The 17,424-nt window shown below is 47.2% G+C and overlaps 1 protein-coding gene across 2 annotated transcripts in view; it reads right to left on the reverse strand.

The window, feature by feature from the left end:
- Nucleotides 1–17,424, reverse strand: part of LOC143816811 (17-beta-hydroxysteroid dehydrogenase type 6-like) — a 418,991-nt gene that overhangs the window by 386,265 nt on the left and 15,302 nt on the right. Inside the window, exons 2-3 of one of the 2 annotated variants that reach the window (XM_077297672.1) lie at nucleotides 11,927–12,072; nucleotides 11,360–11,693 (exon numbers count right to left, since the gene is read on the reverse strand). In XM_077297672.1, the coding sequence (XP_077153787.1) occupies nucleotides 11,360–11,672 (313 nt within the window). In that variant the 5' untranslated portion in view covers nucleotides 11,673–11,693; nucleotides 11,927–12,072. The remainder of the gene's footprint in view (nucleotides 1–11,359; nucleotides 11,694–11,926; nucleotides 12,073–17,424) is intronic. The other variant, XM_077297671.1, reaches the window with a different exon arrangement.

Here is a 17,424-nt window from a genome sequence, read left to right on the forward strand (position 1 = left end):
AGTGGGCTTTTGAGGAGTGGCGTCATTGGCTTGAGGGGGCTAGACATCAGGTGGTGGTATTGACCGACCACAAGAATTTGATTTATCTTGAGTCCGCCAGGCGCCTGAATCCTAGACAGGCGCGCTGGTCGTTATTTTTCTCTCGGTTTAATTTTGTGGTTTCTTACCTACCGGGTTCTAAAAATGTGAAGGCGGATGCCCTTTCTAGGAGTTTTGAGCCTGATTCCCCTGGTAATTCTGAACCTACAGGTATCCTTAAGGATGGAGTGATATTATCTGCTGTTTCCCCAGACTTGCGACGGGTCTTGCAGGAGTTTCAGGCGGATAGACCTGATCGTTGCCCGCCTGGTAGATTGTTTGTTCCTGATGATTGGACCAGTAGAGTCATCTCGGAGGTCCATTCTTCTGCGTTAGCAGGTCATCCTGGAATCTTTGGTACCAGGGATTTGGTGGCTAGGTCCTTCTGGTGGCCTTCCCTGTCGCGAGATGTGCGAGGTTTTGTGCAGTCTTGTGATGTTTGTGCTCGGGCCAAGCCTTGTTGTTCTCGGGCTAGTGGATTGTTGTTATCCTTGCCTATTCCGAAGAGGCCTTGGACTCACATCTCCATGGATTTTATTTCTGATCTCCCTGTTTCTCAGAAGATGTCTGTCATCTGGGTGGTGTGTGACCGTTTCTCTAAGATGGTCCATTTGGTTCCCTTGCCTAAATTGCCTTCCTCATCCGAGCTGGTTCCTCTGTTTTTTCAAAATGTGGTGCGCTTGCATGGTATTCCGGAGAATATCGTTTATGACAGGGGAACCCAATTCGTGTCTAGATTTTGGCGAGCGTTCTGTGCTAGGATGGGCATTGATTTGTCTTTTTCGTCTGCTTTCCACCCTCAGACTAATGGCCAGACCGAGCGAACTAATCAGACCTTGGAGACTTATTTGAGGTGTTTTGTGTCTGCGGATCAGGATGATTGGGTTGCCTTTTTGCCCTTGGCGGAGTTTGCCCTCAATAATCGGGCTAGTTCTGCCACCTTGGTTTCTCCTTTCTTCTGTAATTCGGGGTTTCATCCTCGTTTCTCTTCCGGTCAGGTGGAGTCTTCGGATTGTCCTGGAGTGGATGCTGTGGTGGAGAGGTTGCATCAGATTTGGGGGCATGTGGTGGACAATTTGAAGTTGTCCCAGGAGAAGACTCAGCATTTTGCCAACCGCCGTCGTCGTGTTGGTCCTCGTCTTTGTGTTGGGGACTTGGTGTGGTTATCTTCTCGTTTTGTCCCTATGAAGGTTTCTTCTCCTAAGTTTAAGCCTCGGTTCATCGGCCCGTACAAGATATAGGAGATTCTTAACCCTGTGTCTTTTCGTTTGGACCTCCCTGCATCTTTTTCTATTCATAATGTCTTCCATCGGTCATTGTTGCGCAGGTATGAGGTACCGGTTGTGCCTTCCGTTGAGCCTCCTGCTCCGGTGTTGGTTGATGGTGAGTTGGAGTACGTTGTCGAGAAGATCTTGGACTCCCGTGTTTCCAGACGGAGACTTCAGTATCTGGTCAAGTGGAAGGGTTACGGTCAGGAGGATAACTCTTGGGTGACAGCCTCTGATGTTCATGCCTCCGATTTGGTCCGTGCCTTTCATAGGGCTCATCCTGATCGCCCTGGTGGTTCTGGTGAGGGTTCGGTGCCCCCTCCTTGAGGGGGGGGTACTGTTGTGAATTTGGTTTCTGGGCTCCCCCGGTGGTTTCTGGTGGTACTGCACTTGTGTGCTTCATCTCCTCTGTTCACCTGTTTCCATCAGGATGTGGGAGTTTTCTATTTAACCTTGCTCCTCAGTCATTTCTATGCCGGCCAACAATGTTACCAGAAGCCTTTCTGTTGCATGTTCCTGCTCCTAGACTACTATCAGCTAAGTTGGACTTGTAGTCCTAAGTTTGTTTTGCATTTTTGTTCCAGTTCTCTGTGTTTGAATATTTCTGAGGCTGGAAGCTCTTGTGAGCTGAAATTGCCACTCTGGTGTCATGAGTTGATGTTAGAGTCTTAAAGTAATTTCAGGATGGTGTTTTGAAAGGGTTTTCAGCTGACTGTGAAGTTCCCTTTTCTGTCTTCCTACTATCTAGTAAGCGGACCTCAATTTGCTAAACCTATCTTCATACTTCGTATGTCAATTTCCTCTAAAATCACCGACAATATATGTGGGGGCTACTGTCTGCCTTTTGGGGAAAATTTCTCTAGAGGTAAGCCAGATCTGTATTTTCCTCTGCTAGGGTCAGTCAGTCCTCCGGCTGGCGCTGGGCGTCTAGGGATAAAACGTAGGCACGCTACCCGGCCACTGTTAGTTGTGTGGTAGGTTTAGCTCACAGTCAGCTCGAGTTCCCATCTTCCAAGAGCTAGTCCTTTTTGTATGCTTTACTACGGTCTCTTGCCATTGAGAACCATGACACTTATTCATGTCAAGTATCCTCAAGAATAATTGTGCTTCATAGACTTTCTGCGTGATTGCATTTTCCTCTGAAGTTTCCTATAGACTGTTAAGCTGTGTTTAATATTTACACCAAGAGTTGTGGACTTGAGTTTCTCTCTGCACCTGTTTGAATCACCGTGTGATAATATAGACTTCACCACTTATAAAACTGTGTCCTGTAGTTGTCTTATTCCATGCAAAGAGTCTCCTGAGTTATCCCTTATAATCTTTATAGTGACTCATCCGAGCGTGCTGCAGCTGAAACTCCACTATTGCCTGCTGCTGCTCACACAGTCTCTCCAGCATATGCAAGGTGGATTTCCACCTTGTTGATGTGTCGTATATCAGCCGGTGAGAGGGAAGGAAGTGATGCTGCAACGCGGACAGGTGAGTAGCAGCAGGATGAGAATGCTGAAAGTGTGCACACACCGCCTGCACTTTCAGCAGCATGTGTAGGTAGTTTTTTAGGAAGCTCTGAACCTCCAAATTCCAAGTGCATCAAACCAGCTAGGCCCAGAGCTGCTTTGAGATTTTGCCCGTTATTGCACATCACCAAGAGGCAAGAGGTTCACTGTCACCAACCACTCAACTGTCTGCTGTTTGATCCCAGTCCACAACTTTTACAGAGGAGTTTAACCCCTATATCGGGTGTAAATGTATGCCGATGTCGGACACCCTCCCTTTGAAGTGGGCTCCGGCACCGAGCTCACATCTTTTCTGGCACATGTCAGCTGATTTAAACAGCTGACATGTGCCTCTAAAAGCTGTGGGTGGAATCGTGATCCACCCTCGGCTGTTAGCCCATTAAATGCCTCTGTCAAACATAGCAGCATTTAACTTGCGTTTCCGGCAAGTACGCCGGAAGTCCCGCCCATAGGTGACGCCGTCATGTGATCACAGATCACCGATGGGTCATCATAACAACTAGCTGTGTCCAGCAGACCTCTATGGTTGTCACTGCTGGATTGCTATGAGCGCCGCCCGGTGGTCGGTGCTCATAGCAAGTGAGCATTTATGCTGCATACAGGAGATCTGATCATCGCCTGTATGTAGCAGAGCCGATTGGATTATAGCAGTTTCTAGTCTCCCATGGAAACTATTGAAGCATGCCACCAGTAAAAAAAAAGATTTTAAAAATATTAAAAAAATAAAAAATATAAAAGTTAAAATCACCCCCTTTCGCTTCATTCAAAATAATACAATAAAAAAATCAAACATATACATATTTGGTATAGCTGCCTTCAGAATCGCCCGATCTATCAATATAAAAAAAGAATTAACCTGATCAGTAAACGGCGTAATGAGAAAAAAAGTCAAAACGCCAGAATCACTTTTTTTGGTTGCTCCAACACTGCATTAAAATGCAATAACGTGCGATGAAAAGTTGATATCTTCACCAAAATGATACCATTAAAATCATCAGCTTGGCATGCAAAAAATAAGCCCTCAGCCAATCCCAGATCATGAAAAATGGAGACGCTACGGGTATCAGAAAATGGAGCAATTTCTTTTTCAAACTTTAGAATTTTTTTTCACTACTTAAATAAAAAAGATCCTAGACATTTTTGGTGTCTATGAACTTGACATGACCTGGAGAATCATAATGGCAGGTCAGTTTTAGCATTTAGTGAACATGGTAAGAAAACAAAAACAACTGTGGGATTGCACTTTTTTGCAATTGCACCTATCTTGGATTTTTTTTCCCGTTTTCAAGTAGAAGACATGGTAAAACCAATAGTGTCATTCAAAAGCACAACTCATCCTCCAAAAAAACAAGCCCTCATATGGTCATTTGACTAAAAAATAATGGCTCTGAGAGGACGGGGAGTAAAAAATGAAAATGCAAAACCAAAAATACCTCTGGTTGTTAAGGGGTTAAGAACGACATCATGCTTTCCCCCGTACCCGAAGTCCGCTGCCTCGGAGTAACCTTCGACTCTGCCCTGTCCTTCAAACCGCACATCCAAGCTCTTTCCACCTCCTGTTGCCTCCAGCTCAAAAATATCTCCAGAATCCGTCCTTTCCTCAACCCTCAATCTACTAAAATGCTTGTGCATGCCCTCATCATCTCCCGCCTTGACTACTGCAACATCCTTTTCTGTGGCCTCCCTGCTAACACCCTTGCACCTCTCCAGTCCATCCTTAACTCTGCTGCCCGACTAATCCATCTCTCTCCTCGCTACTCCTCCGCTTCCCCCCTCTGCAAATCTCTTCACTGGCTCCCATTCCCTCAGCGTATCCAGTTCAAATTACTAATACTGACTTACAAAGCCATCCATAACCTGTCTCCTCCATATATCTCTGAAATAATCTCCCGATATCTTCCCTCACGTAATCTCCGGTCCTCCCAAGACCTCCTTCTCTCCTCCACACTTATTCGCTCCTCATCCAATCGCCTCCAAGACTTCTCCCGAATATCCCCCATCCTCTGGAACTCTCTGCCCCAACAAGTCCGACTATCAACCACAGTCGGATCCTTCAGACGGAACCTGAAAACTCATCTCTTCAGGAAAGCCTACAGCCTGCACTGACCTCGCTGCCTCCTCATCACTACCGAAGCTACCGCCTCACCAACACCGGAGCTCCCGCAACCCCCAACCTACTGTCTCCTTCCCAATAATCCTGTAGAATGTAAGCCCGCAAGGGCAGGGTCCTCACCCCTCTGTATCAGTCTGTCATTGTTAGTCTGTCTACTGTAAGTGATATCTGTAATCTGTATGTAACCCCTTCTCATGTACAGCACCATGGAATCAATGGTGCTATATAAATAAATAATAATAATAATAAATAATAAGAACAGCCTGATGTCCTTTGGTGGTGTAGGTCTTCCTGTGACCTAATGAGGAGGCGGTGGAGGAAGAAGAGTAGGATGAGGGAACCCGGACATATAAACGTCCAGCACTAGGTAGTGGCAGGACATGAGGTAGAATGCCTTCTGCCACTGCCCCAGCAGCCACTACATTTACCCTGTGGGAAGTTAGGGAGATGTAACGTCCATGGCTGTACTTACTGGTCTACAAATCGATGGTTTTGTGGACTTTGCCACTGATGGCATTGTTTAGTACACTTGATTAGGTCAGTAACATGTGATGGCCTGCCTGGAAAAGTAGTGACAGCTGGGAACAACATACTGCAGAACAGCCACCTACATCATTTTTTTTTTAAATTGTACGTCTCCACCAGCCGTAATGACAGCATTTCAAAGGCCAGTAATTTTGAAATGCTGGCATTCAGGGCCATGGCTAGTGGGTGGCTAGGTTGGTATCTCCTTTTTTTCTTGAGGATTTGTTTGATGGAAAGCTGAACACTTCCATGTGACGGTGTGGAAATGCTTGGTGACACTGGTGGTGGGGGTGGTGGTGATGTTGTCACGTCCTCTAAATGCAAGGAGGTAGGTGGCCCTGTTGATCATGAACAGGAGGAAGAGGCTGAGACTGCAGCTGAAGAAAGAGCAGGAGGAGGCATACAAATGCCATCTACATGACTGATGCGATATATTGATTTGCCAAAGTACTATAAAACACTCACTATGCCTGATAAAGTATTTTTGGGGCCTAAAAATGGCAACGACACGAGCAATGCAATATATTGATTTTCAAAAGTACAAGACAACACACAGTAGGCCTTAAAAATTATTTTTGGCGCCTAAAAATGGTAAAGACACAGCTGATGCAATATACTGTTTTGCAAAACTACTGGAAAACAGGCACCAGGCCTGCAAAAGTATTTTTGGAGCCTAGAATTAGCAATAAGAAGGCTGATGTGATATATTGATTTACAAAAGTTGTACAAAACACACACCAGGCCTGCAAAAGTATTTTGAGTCCTAGAAATGGCTGATGTGATATATTGTTTTGCAAAAATACTAGAATACATACACCAGGCCTGAAAAAGTATTTTTGGGGCCTACTAAGAGCAATGACACAGCTGATAACAATTATTTATTTCTCAGACTAATAGAAAACACACAGCTTCTTCAAACACAGTACACTCACAGGCGGGGGGTATAGAGTACACACTGCGACTTCAAAGGCAGTACTCCCACAGTCAGGGGGTGCAGAGTACACACAGTGGCTTCAAGGACAATATTACCACAGGTGGAGGGATGCAGAGTACACACTACAGCTTCAAAGACAGTACTCCCATAGGCAGAGGGGTGCAGAGTACACACATCGGCTTCCAGGACAGTACCCCCACAGGCAGGAGGGTGAAGAGTACACACTGCGGCTTCAAGGATAGTACTCCCACAGGCAGGGGAGAGCAGAGTACACACAGCTGCTTCAAGTATAGTACTCCCACAGGAGGGGGTACAGAGTACACACACCTTTCTGACAGCACTACCACAGGCAGGGAGTGCAGAGAACATACAGCGGCTTCAAGGACAATACTGCCACAGGCGGGGGTGTAGTGTACACATAGCAGCTGTCAGCATAGTACTCTCACGGACAAGTTTGCAGAGTACACACAGCAGCTTTTACCACAGAAATAGCACACATAGGGGTTTCAGAGTACTCACAGCGTTGTGTTTTGCAGAGTGTGCAGTCAGAACCAGTCCCTCGCTCCAGATGAATCCTATCCCTACACTAACAAGAGCATAATGAAGGGAGCACTCGTGATCCAGCATTTATACAGGCCAGGTTACGTGCGGCGTTGGCCAATCACAGCCATGCCAATGCTTGACATGGCTGTGATGGCTCTGGATGTGCCTACAGTTTAAAAGCTTGTTGAATGGCTGCGTTGCAGCCTTTCAGCAAGCTTTATTAGACTGGCGAACCAAAACAGGAAACAGGACATACAGTAAAATGTCAGTTTTTCATGTTTGATATCAAACACTAGGTGTCCGGTACAAACACCGAACTTTCCTGTTCAAGTTCACGCATCCTTACTTGAGGCTCAATTCACGAGTGGAGCGCCCGCTAGGACTGTGGGGTACTCGGACCGGGTCCGGTGGTCAAAAGGGGTAGTCATGGTGGCAGTGACCCGGTCCGTGGCCCTGGGAGTCCAAGTTAAAGGGAAGGTCTTTAAAGGGGTTGTTGTGAATAAAGAATGTTCCTGACGCCACCTGTGGTATTCGGTCAGGGATAACCGACGCTGCTTAAAGGGGTCCACTGGGGATGATGTTATTGCAGCAGGGATGTTATGGCTTCTGACAGGTGAAGCTTAGTCCCCAGGGCTCCCGGTGTAGTGGATAAAGATGACAGATGGTGTAGTGCCAGAAATAATTGGAGGACACAAGGTTGCAGTCTCTTTACCTTTACTGGTAGTATGCAGCCACAGTCCAGGGTAGGATCACAGGTGCTGGTGAGGTCCGGCCAGCTTAAAAGCAATTTGGAATCCCACTAGCCAGGTGGGGTTGGAAGCCTTCCTTACTGTGCTGTGATGTAGTCCCTTGCTGCCTAAGGCTTCACACAAGGTCCTCACTTTCTCTCTGTCCTATTAATAGGACAATATCCATATGACAGGCAACTCGAGCCTTTTTACAGGTGCCCTTACTTGCAGCGACTCTGGGCTCTAAATGCTGCTGTGCCCTCGGATGTAATGGTGGACAGGTGACTTGGAATCTCCTGCCCGCCGGTTTCTGCTTTGGGGCATACAGTTACCCCCACAACCTCGAAATTCCAGCCTTCGGTATTCTGCGCTGATTCTGGAGTGAGCCCTCTTGCAGCTCCACTCCCAGTATCTTTCCTCTCCTTCTCCTCTTCTCCCCTCAGTCTCTCACAGACTGACCTGTCAGGAGCTGCAGAATCTCATGTCTGCATGGCCCAAGCTTTCCACTCCTCACTCCTCTCTGACAGACTACTTAACTCCTCCTCCAGCCAGAATATATGTAGGGAAGCTCCCCTGAGTCACCGGCCAGGGCCTAGGGGTTTTCGGTACCGGGTACGGTCGTCGTTAAAGGGGTGGTCATGGTGGCGGTGTCCCAGTTCATGCCCCTGGGCGCCCAAGTACAGTAAAAGGGATAGTCTTTAAAGGGGATGTGAAAATAATAGAAGTTTGTGATGCCACTTGTGGTACTCGGTCAGAGGTGACCGACGCTGCTTAAAGGGGTCCTCTGGGGGTGATGGTACGGCAGCAAGATGGTATTGCTTCCCACAGGTGAAGCGGGGTCCCCAGGGCTCCCAATGTGTATGGCAAAGATGGTGAATGCCGGCAAATAAATGGAAGACACAAGGTTGTAACGTCTTTACCTGGTTTACTGGTTGTAGCAGGCCACAGTCCAGGGTACCAGCAACAGATGGAGATGTGGTCCAGCCTGCCTGGTAAGAGCGTGAGCTGGAAGGCTTACAAACCTCACCTGGGAGAGGGATCTACCATTGCCTCCAGGCCGGCCAGACCACATCACCACCTGTTGCTGGTACCCTGGACTGTGGCTTACTACAACCAGTAAACCAGGTAAAGAGACTGTAACTGTGTGTCCTCCGTTTATTTTTTGCGCCACACCACTCTGGCCAAACACACCGGGAGCCCTGCTTCACCAGTGGGAAGCGACACCATCTAAGCTGTAGCACAATCACCCCCAGAGGACCCCTTTAAACAGCATCAGTCACCTCTGACCGAGAACCACAGGTGGCGTCACAAGCTTTTATTATTTTCACATCCCCTTTAAAGACTGTTCCCCTTTTACTTTGGTGCCCAGAGCCATGGACAGGGTCGCCACCACGTGACCTCCCATTTAACAACGACTGGACCCGATATCGAGTACCCCTAGGCCCTGGCGGGTGACTCAACTTGGTGTCACGAACAGGATGGACTGATCCATTGAAATGGGTCCTGTGCGCCATGGATTGTATTGGACTGTGTAATGGCCACCATTGTTGCACCACGAGGTGGATAAAGGACAGGAGAAGATGTGTTGCCATGGGTGGAGTTCAAGAACCGATGCGAAAGCTGGACCCGCCCACTACAGAAACTTTAATGAGAACAAAACATGTTAAAGACTGTTCCCCTTTTACTTGGGTGCCCAAGGCCATGGATCGCGTCACCGCCAATGTGACCTCCCCTTTAACAATTACCGGACCCGGTACCGAGTACCTCTAGGCCCTTGCGGGCGACTCATGTAAGCATTTATGATCCACGGATGCTCTCTCTCTCCTATAGAGTGTAAGCTCTTATAGTAAGACTAGATTGTGGCCCGATTCTAACGCATCGGGTATTCTAGAATATGCATGTCCCCGTAGTATATGGACAATGATGATTCCAGAATTTGCGGCAGACTGTTCCCGTCGCTGATTGGTCTAGGCAACCTTTATGACATCATCGTCGCCATGGCAACCATTATGACATCTACGTCGATACTGTGCCCGTCGCTGATTGGTCGAGGCCCAGGCGGCCTTGACCAATCAGAGACGCGGGATTTCCAGGACAACTTTAGACGAAAACAACCGCACTCAAAATGTAGATTTGCGTCATAAGTGTAAAGAGTTTAATGGGGACACCACAGTGATACAATCAATTGTTCAAGTATTGCAGAGGTAGGTATTGTAGAGGTAACGTTTCGACCCTAACGTGGGCCTTTGTCAAACCTCACTGACCTTCAGGAAGGAAGAGAAGAGAGCAACGCGGAACGCGATGGCTCCAATGAGACAGGAAAACTTAGAAAATCCGGAACGGCACGGATAAAGGGTAAAGTCCCTGGAAGAGCTGTGGGTCCAACGTCCAGGAGTGGCGGCAAGGGTGTGTGTTGACACACACCCTTGCCGCCACTCCTGGACGTTGGACCCACAGCTCTTCCAGGGACTTTACCCTTTATCCGTGCCATTCCGGATTTTCTAAGTTTTCCTGTCTCATTGGAGCCATCGCGTTCCGCGTTGCTCTCTTCTCTTCCTTCCTGAAGGTCAGTGAGGTTTGACAAAGGCCCACGTTAGGGTCGAAACGTTACCTCTACAATACCTACCTCTGCAATACTTGAACAATTGATTGTATCACTGTGGTGTCCCCATTAAACTCTTTACACTTATGACGCAAATCTACATTTTGAGTGCGGTTGTTTTCGTCTAAAGTTATCCCTCCGGGTTCAACCAGCACCTACCATACGACTTCCAGAGTGCACGTCTTGTTTCTTTATTGGGATTTCCAGGACAGACAGAAAAACCCTTAGACAATTATATATATAGATGGGTCATCTAGCTCCTGTAGAGTCTAATCTCTTATCACCACCTGAGTTCTCTATCACTCTTCCATGCAGTGTAAACTCTTATGGTGATCCGATTCCTCTCTCTCTCTTTCTCTGTCCTATAGAATGTAAGCTGTTATGGTCATCGGGGTTCTCTCTGTCCTATAGAGTGTAAGCTCTTATGGTTAGCGGGATCCTCTTTATCTTATAGAGTGTGAGCTCTTATGGTTAGCGGGGTTCTCTCTGTCCTATAGAGAGTAAGCTCTTATGGTGAGCGGGATCCTCTTTCTCTTATAGAGTGTAAGCTCTTATGGTCAGCGTGGGTTCTCTCTGTCCTATAGAGTGTAAGCTGTTATGGTCAGCGGGGTTCTCTCTGTCTTATAGAGTGTAAGCTCTTATGGTTAGCGGGATCCTCTTTATCTTATAGAGTGTGAGCTCTTATGGTAAGCGGGATTCTCTCTGTCCTTTAGAGAGTAATCTCTTATGGTGAGTGGGATCCTCTTTCTCTTATAGAGTGAAAGCTCTTATGGTCAGCGCGGGTTCTTTCTCCTCTCCGTCACATATATTTTCCACGCAATTACAAGCTTTCCGGTATTGAAATTCATGCAAATTTGATCACCACAAATTAAATCTTTAAGAAAATTCATTGAAGCCAGCAAATTCAAATTTCAAAAGATCCGTTCATCTTTAGTTAGTACCGGACAACCCCTTTAATGCAACATAGTATATGATTCATATTGTACAAAAAACACTACTAAAAGCATAAATAGCACACATTTTATATAGGTAAGGAGACACATATGATTACCTTTACTTCCAACCGTAGCTGCCACCTTTTCGGCAGCAGCGCTTACACTTTTGCTGTCGGTAACATCCAGTATTATTGTTTGCAGTCTACTGGAGGTCTCTTTCTTTAGGTTTTCTGCGCCCTCATTGGTCAGACAAGCAGCCAGGACCTTCATTCCACGTTTATCTAACTGTTTTGCCAGTACATTTCCGAATCCAGTGTCACATCCAGTGATGAAGACGTATTTGCTGGTGAGATTTTTCAGGATCAGACTTTGTCTATACCATCTGTACAAGAAGATCAGGCCAAACACCACCAACAGAAGGAGCCACATGATGGGAGATGCAAATATATCCTGCAAAATAATTGGATAATTGAATAGTTGAAGATTAGTTTTGTTCCACATATAAGTAAGCAATAGGTTAAAAAAGAAAAGCTAAAGTATAACTCAAGTTTAAAACTAATAATATAGCTCTTAGCCAGACTTATAAAACTTTTGGCTACTTCAATAAGAGCTGAGATGCAGTTTCTGTCAACAATCACTGCACAGGGAGCCACGCTGTTCCAAGCGTCAAACCGCCCACTGACCTGATATCTAAAGATTAGGTCTTCAATGTCGTAAGAATGGGCAACCCCTTTAATTGAATTATCCAATAGTTCTGGCAACAGTATCCTGGTCCAGGACACTTCTGGGAAAAATGGAGATCTTTGTATTCCTGAAGGGGAAAGCAGATCTAGAAAATGCAAACAAACTTATGTTACTTGTATACTCCCATGTGCTTCTGAGGGCTGAATAAATGGTGAGAGTTTGGCTCTTTCAAGGCAGCATGGAGGCTCAGTGGTTAGCACTGCAGTGCTGGGTCCTGGGTTTAAATCCCACTAAGGACAACATCTGCAAGGAGTTTGTATGTTCTCCTTGTGTTTGTGTGGGTTTCCTCTGACACTCCAAAGACATACTGATAGGGAATCTAGATTGTGAGCCCCACTGGGGACGGTGATGATAATGTCTGTAAAACGCTGTGGAATTAATGGCGCTATATAAGTGAGCAAAAAAAAAAGTATATATTGGGGGTGTATGGGTTGCAGTGGCTTATCCGGGGGGGGGGGGGGGAAGCCGGGGCATGTGCCCCCGGCACAGCCGACAGGGGGGTGCCAGCGGGCCGCCTGATGATGCGGTGGTCCAAGGAGGCTCCTCGTCGGCGGCAGAATGCTGCCCCCACAGTCTGAGATAATCCCATTCTCTGAGCCGGCTGTCAAATTGACAGCCGGCTCAGAGAAAGTGCTGCACGTCGTCGAATCCCAAGGTGTACAGCGGTGCCGCTGTCCCTAGTACCCTTCGGCTTGCCTTGTGAATCTGTTTGAGTCCCTCCTCAGTTTAAGCCCTGACGACCGCTGAGAGGCGCTGACCGCCGCTGGCACTTCCGCATCAAGGAAGCACCAGCAGTGGCTGACGTCACTCTTCACACAGACACAGCAGGGCCAGGCAAGCGTGACAGGCTGCTGCGTTGCGCCAGTGTTCGGCTGTTGGACGGTGGTAAGTGCTCCAGCTCCAGACTGCGGCCGTGGGGATCGGGTAATGGAGCTGAAGAAACTGACCGAACTTAATAGAATCAGAATGATAATGTTTGAAATTTAAGGGGGCTGGTTGGGGGTCAGCTATATGGAGCCTGCATGATAGGGAGGGTCGGGAGCAGGGGCCAGGGGCAATGCAACGGTAGTAAATTGTGTGTTGTGTCACTTGTGAGGACTGAAGCAAAGCCTGGGGGCTGGATGAAATCTGAGGAACATATGATATGGGGGATGATGGGGGCAGTCAGAAATCAGGTCATTATGGGGGCACAAATCAGGACAGTATGGGGGCACAAATCTGGACAGTATGGGGGCAGAAATGTGGCATTATGGGGAAAGGAAAAGGCTAGATACACCTCTGGTGGATTGGTTCCAAGTAGGTATAAATAGGGATGTTTGCTTGGGGTCTGCATTCTATTACGATGGACACATGACACATAAATGTATAGAGCAGGGATATCCAAACTCTAGCCACATTCGGTTCGCAGGTCCATACTGTGTGGTTCAACGCTATCTGTGTAATCGGCACCAGGGGGAGCCTCGTCCCCCTGTCAAACATGCCCTGCCTCAGCTCCCCCCCCATCCCCAGTGTTCATACAGGTGCTTCTCACAAATTAGAATATCATCAAAAAGTTAATTCATTTCAGTTCTTCAATACAAAAAGTGAAACTCATAAACTCATATATTATATACCGTATATACTCGAGTATAAGCTGACCCGAGTATAAGCCGACCCCCCTAATTTTGCCACAAAAAACTGGGAAAACTTATTGACTCGAGTATAAGCCTAGGGGGGAAAAAGCAGCAGCTACCGGTAAATGTCAAAAGTAATAATAGATACCAATAAAAGTAAAATTAATTGAGACATCAGTAGGTTAAGTGTCTTTGAATATCCATATTGAATCAGAAGCCCCATATAATGCTCCATACTGTTCATTATGGCCCCATAAGATGTTCCATATTAAAATATGCCCCATATAATCCTGCATAAAGGTTAATAAAGGCCCCATAAGATGCTCCATAGACACATTTGCCCAATATAATGCTGCACAAATGCTGGTTATGGCCCCATAAGATGCTCTATAAAGATATTTGCCCCTTATAGTGCTGCACAAACGTTATGGCCCTATAAGATGCTCCATACAGACACTTGCCCCATATAGTGCTGCACAAACATTATGCCCCTATATAGTGCTGCAGAAACGTTATGGCCCCATATAGTGCTGCAGAAATGTTATGGCCCCATATAGTGCTGCAGAAACGTTATGGCCCCATATAGTGCTGCAGGAATGTTATGGCCCCATATAGTGCTGCAGGAATGTTATGGCCCCATATAGTGCTGCAGGAATGTTATGGCCCCATATAGTGCTGCAGGAACGTTATGGCCCCCATAGAGTGCTGCAGGAATGTTATGGCCCCATATAGTGCTGCAGGAATGTTATGGCCCCATATAGTGCTGCAGGAATGTTATGGCCTCATATAGTGCTGCAGGAATGTTATGGCCCCATATAGTGCTGCAGGAATGTTATGGCCCCACATAGTGCTGCATAAACGTTATGGCTCCCATATAGTGCTGCAGGAATGTTATGGCCCCATATAGTGCTGCAGAAATGTTATGCCCCTATATAGTGCTGCAGAAATGTTATGGCCCCATATAGTGCTGCAGAAACGTTATGGCCCCATATAGTGCTGCAGAAACGTTATGGCCCCATATAGTGCTGCAGGAATGTTATGGCCCCATATAGTGCTGCAGGAATGTTATGGACCCATATAGTGCTGCAGGAATGTTATGGCCCCATATAGTGCTGCAGGAACGTTATGGCCCCCATAGAGTGCTGCAGGAATGTTATGGCCCCATATAGTGCTGCAGGAATGTTATGGCCCCATATAGTGCTGCAGGAATGTTATGGCCCTATATAGTGCTGCAGGAATTTTATGGCCCCATATAGTGCTGCAGGAATGTTATGGCCCCATATAGTGCTGCAGGAACGTTATGGCTCCCATATAGTGCTGCAGGAATGTTATGGCCCCATATAGTGCTGCAGGAATGTTATGGCCCCATATAGTGCTGCAGGAATGTTATGGCCCCATATAGTGCTGCAGGAACGTTATGGCCCCATACAGTGCTGCAGGAATGTTATGGCCCCATATAGTGCTGCAGGAATGTTATGGCCCCCATATAGTGCTGCAGGAATGTTATGGCCCCATATAGTGCTGCAGGAATGTTATGGCCCCATATAGTGCTGCAGGAATGTTATGGCCCCATATAGTGCTGCAGGAATGTTATGGCCCCATATAGTGCTCCAGGAATGTTATGGCCCCATATAGTGCTGCAGGAATGTTATGGCCCCATATAGTGTTGCAGGAATGTTATGGCCCCATATAGTGCTGCAGGAATGTTATGGCCCCCATATAGTGCTGCAGGAATGTTATGGCCCCATATAGTGCTGCAGGAATGTTATGGCCCCATATAGTGCTGCAGGAATGTTATGGCCCCATATAGTGCTGCAGAAATGTTATGGCCCCATATAGTGCTCCAGGAATGTTATGGCCTCATATAGTGCCGCAGGAATGTTATGGCCCCATATAGTGCTCCAGGAACGTTATGGCCCCATATAGTGCTGCAGGAATGTTATGGCCCCATATAGTGCTGCATGAATGTTATGGCCCCATAGATGCTCCATACAGACACTTGCCCCATTTGCTGCGATAAAAAAAATAAATCACATACTCACCTCTCCGTCGCTCAGGCCCCCGGCACTTTCAATAGTCACCTGCTCCTCGTTCCGGCGCCGATCTGTCTCCAGCACTGACGTTCAGCAGAGGGCGCGCACTGACCACGTCACCGCGCTCTCTGACCTCAGCGTCACTGCTGGAGACAGATCGGCGCCCGGAACGAGGAGCAGGTGACTATTGCGCAGCGCTGCGCTCCCCTCCCCGTATACTCACCTGGTCCTGCCGCTGTGTAGATCCTGCTTCCCCGACGCCGCAGCGCTTCATCCTGTACTCAGCGGTCACATGGTACCGCTGATTACAGTAATGAATATGCGGCTCCACCCCTATGGGAGGTGGAGCCGAATATTCATTTACTGTAATGAGCGGGACCATGTGACCGCTGAGTACAGGAAGAAGCTGAAGCTGCTGCTGCCGCGCCGGGGAAGCAGGGACCGCGCCTGGACTAGGTGAGTATTTTTAGACAGCCCCCGCTCCCCCTCCCCTGCCGACCCCCGGTATGACTCGAGTATAAGCCGAGAGGGGCAATTTCAGCCCAAAAAAGTGGGCTGAAAATCTCGGCTTATACTCGAGTATATACGGTAGTTCAAGTGTTTATTCCTGTTAATGTTGATAATTATGGATTACAGCCAATGAAAACCCAAAAGTTATTATATCGGTGAATTAGAATAACATTTAAACAGGTCCCTTAGTCTGTTCGATTGTGTACAAATAATCAGATCATGTGATCACACTGCTGACGTTACTCGCCCGCGCTGCAGAGGCGAACACTGGTGGTAAGTGCTCCAGTGAAGCTGAGGACACCGAAGAATAAGTGCAGCGGGGAAGGGGGGGATTTAATGTGTGCGGGGGAGATTTGGAGTGTGGATACTATTACGCCCGATGTCGGCCTCCCTCACTTTGATGTGGGCTTTGATGGTGAGCCCACATCTTTCCCAGGACATGTCAGTTGTTTTAATTGCGGGTCACCGGTGTGTTGGCATGACAGCTTGAGGTCTCCTGGAGACCTCTATGGTTGTCAGTGCTGACTTGCTGTGAGCGCCTCCCAGTGGTCGGCGCTCATAGCAAGTGAGCAATTCTGCTTACATACAGGTGATCTGATCATCGCCTCTATGTAGAAGAGCCGATCGGGTTGTGGCAGCTTCTAGTTTCCCCTGAACTTTGTTGCACTTGAAAGAAAACGTTTTATTGAAAATACCTTTACCGTTATTGATTCCTCACTGCATCACAGTTTTATCACAATTTGGATTAGAAAAAAACGGCCTCCTGACTGGACCCCTATATTAGGACAAAGAATTTTTAAGAGGAAATCTGGCCTTCTGAGTCCTCACTATGACAGTTTTTGCCCAAATGATTGTGATTAGCAAATTGGGCGTCCTGAACCTGCAACACTGTGTTAGCACAATCTAGTTAGATGCTGGAAGATCGATTTCACACAGGACAGGATCCTATCTAGCTAACTGACAAGTTCACAGCAGCAGCACTAGCAGGAGCGGCCTCTCTGCAATGTGACACTGAGAAAATGGTGACAGCAAAACAAGAGGTTTGCTTTTATATGGGCAGGGACATGTGACTTTGGCAGCCAATCACAGAAGACCTTGTGTCAATACATTGTGGATGTTTTCTGTGCCCTGATTGGCTGCTGGAATATACACCCATTAAGTTATTAAAGCAAAAAAAATTACACTCTGCATCTCCTCTGACCTAGACACCCCCCCACCCCTCATAAAACACGTCCCCCCACTCATCATACAGCACTAACTATCCTAAATAAAGTGAAAACA

This window comes from Ranitomeya variabilis, chromosome 3 (genome assembly GCF_051348905.1).
Source record: "Ranitomeya variabilis isolate aRanVar5 chromosome 3, aRanVar5.hap1, whole genome shotgun sequence".
NCBI lineage: Eukaryota > Metazoa > Chordata > Amphibia > Anura > Dendrobatidae > Ranitomeya > Ranitomeya variabilis.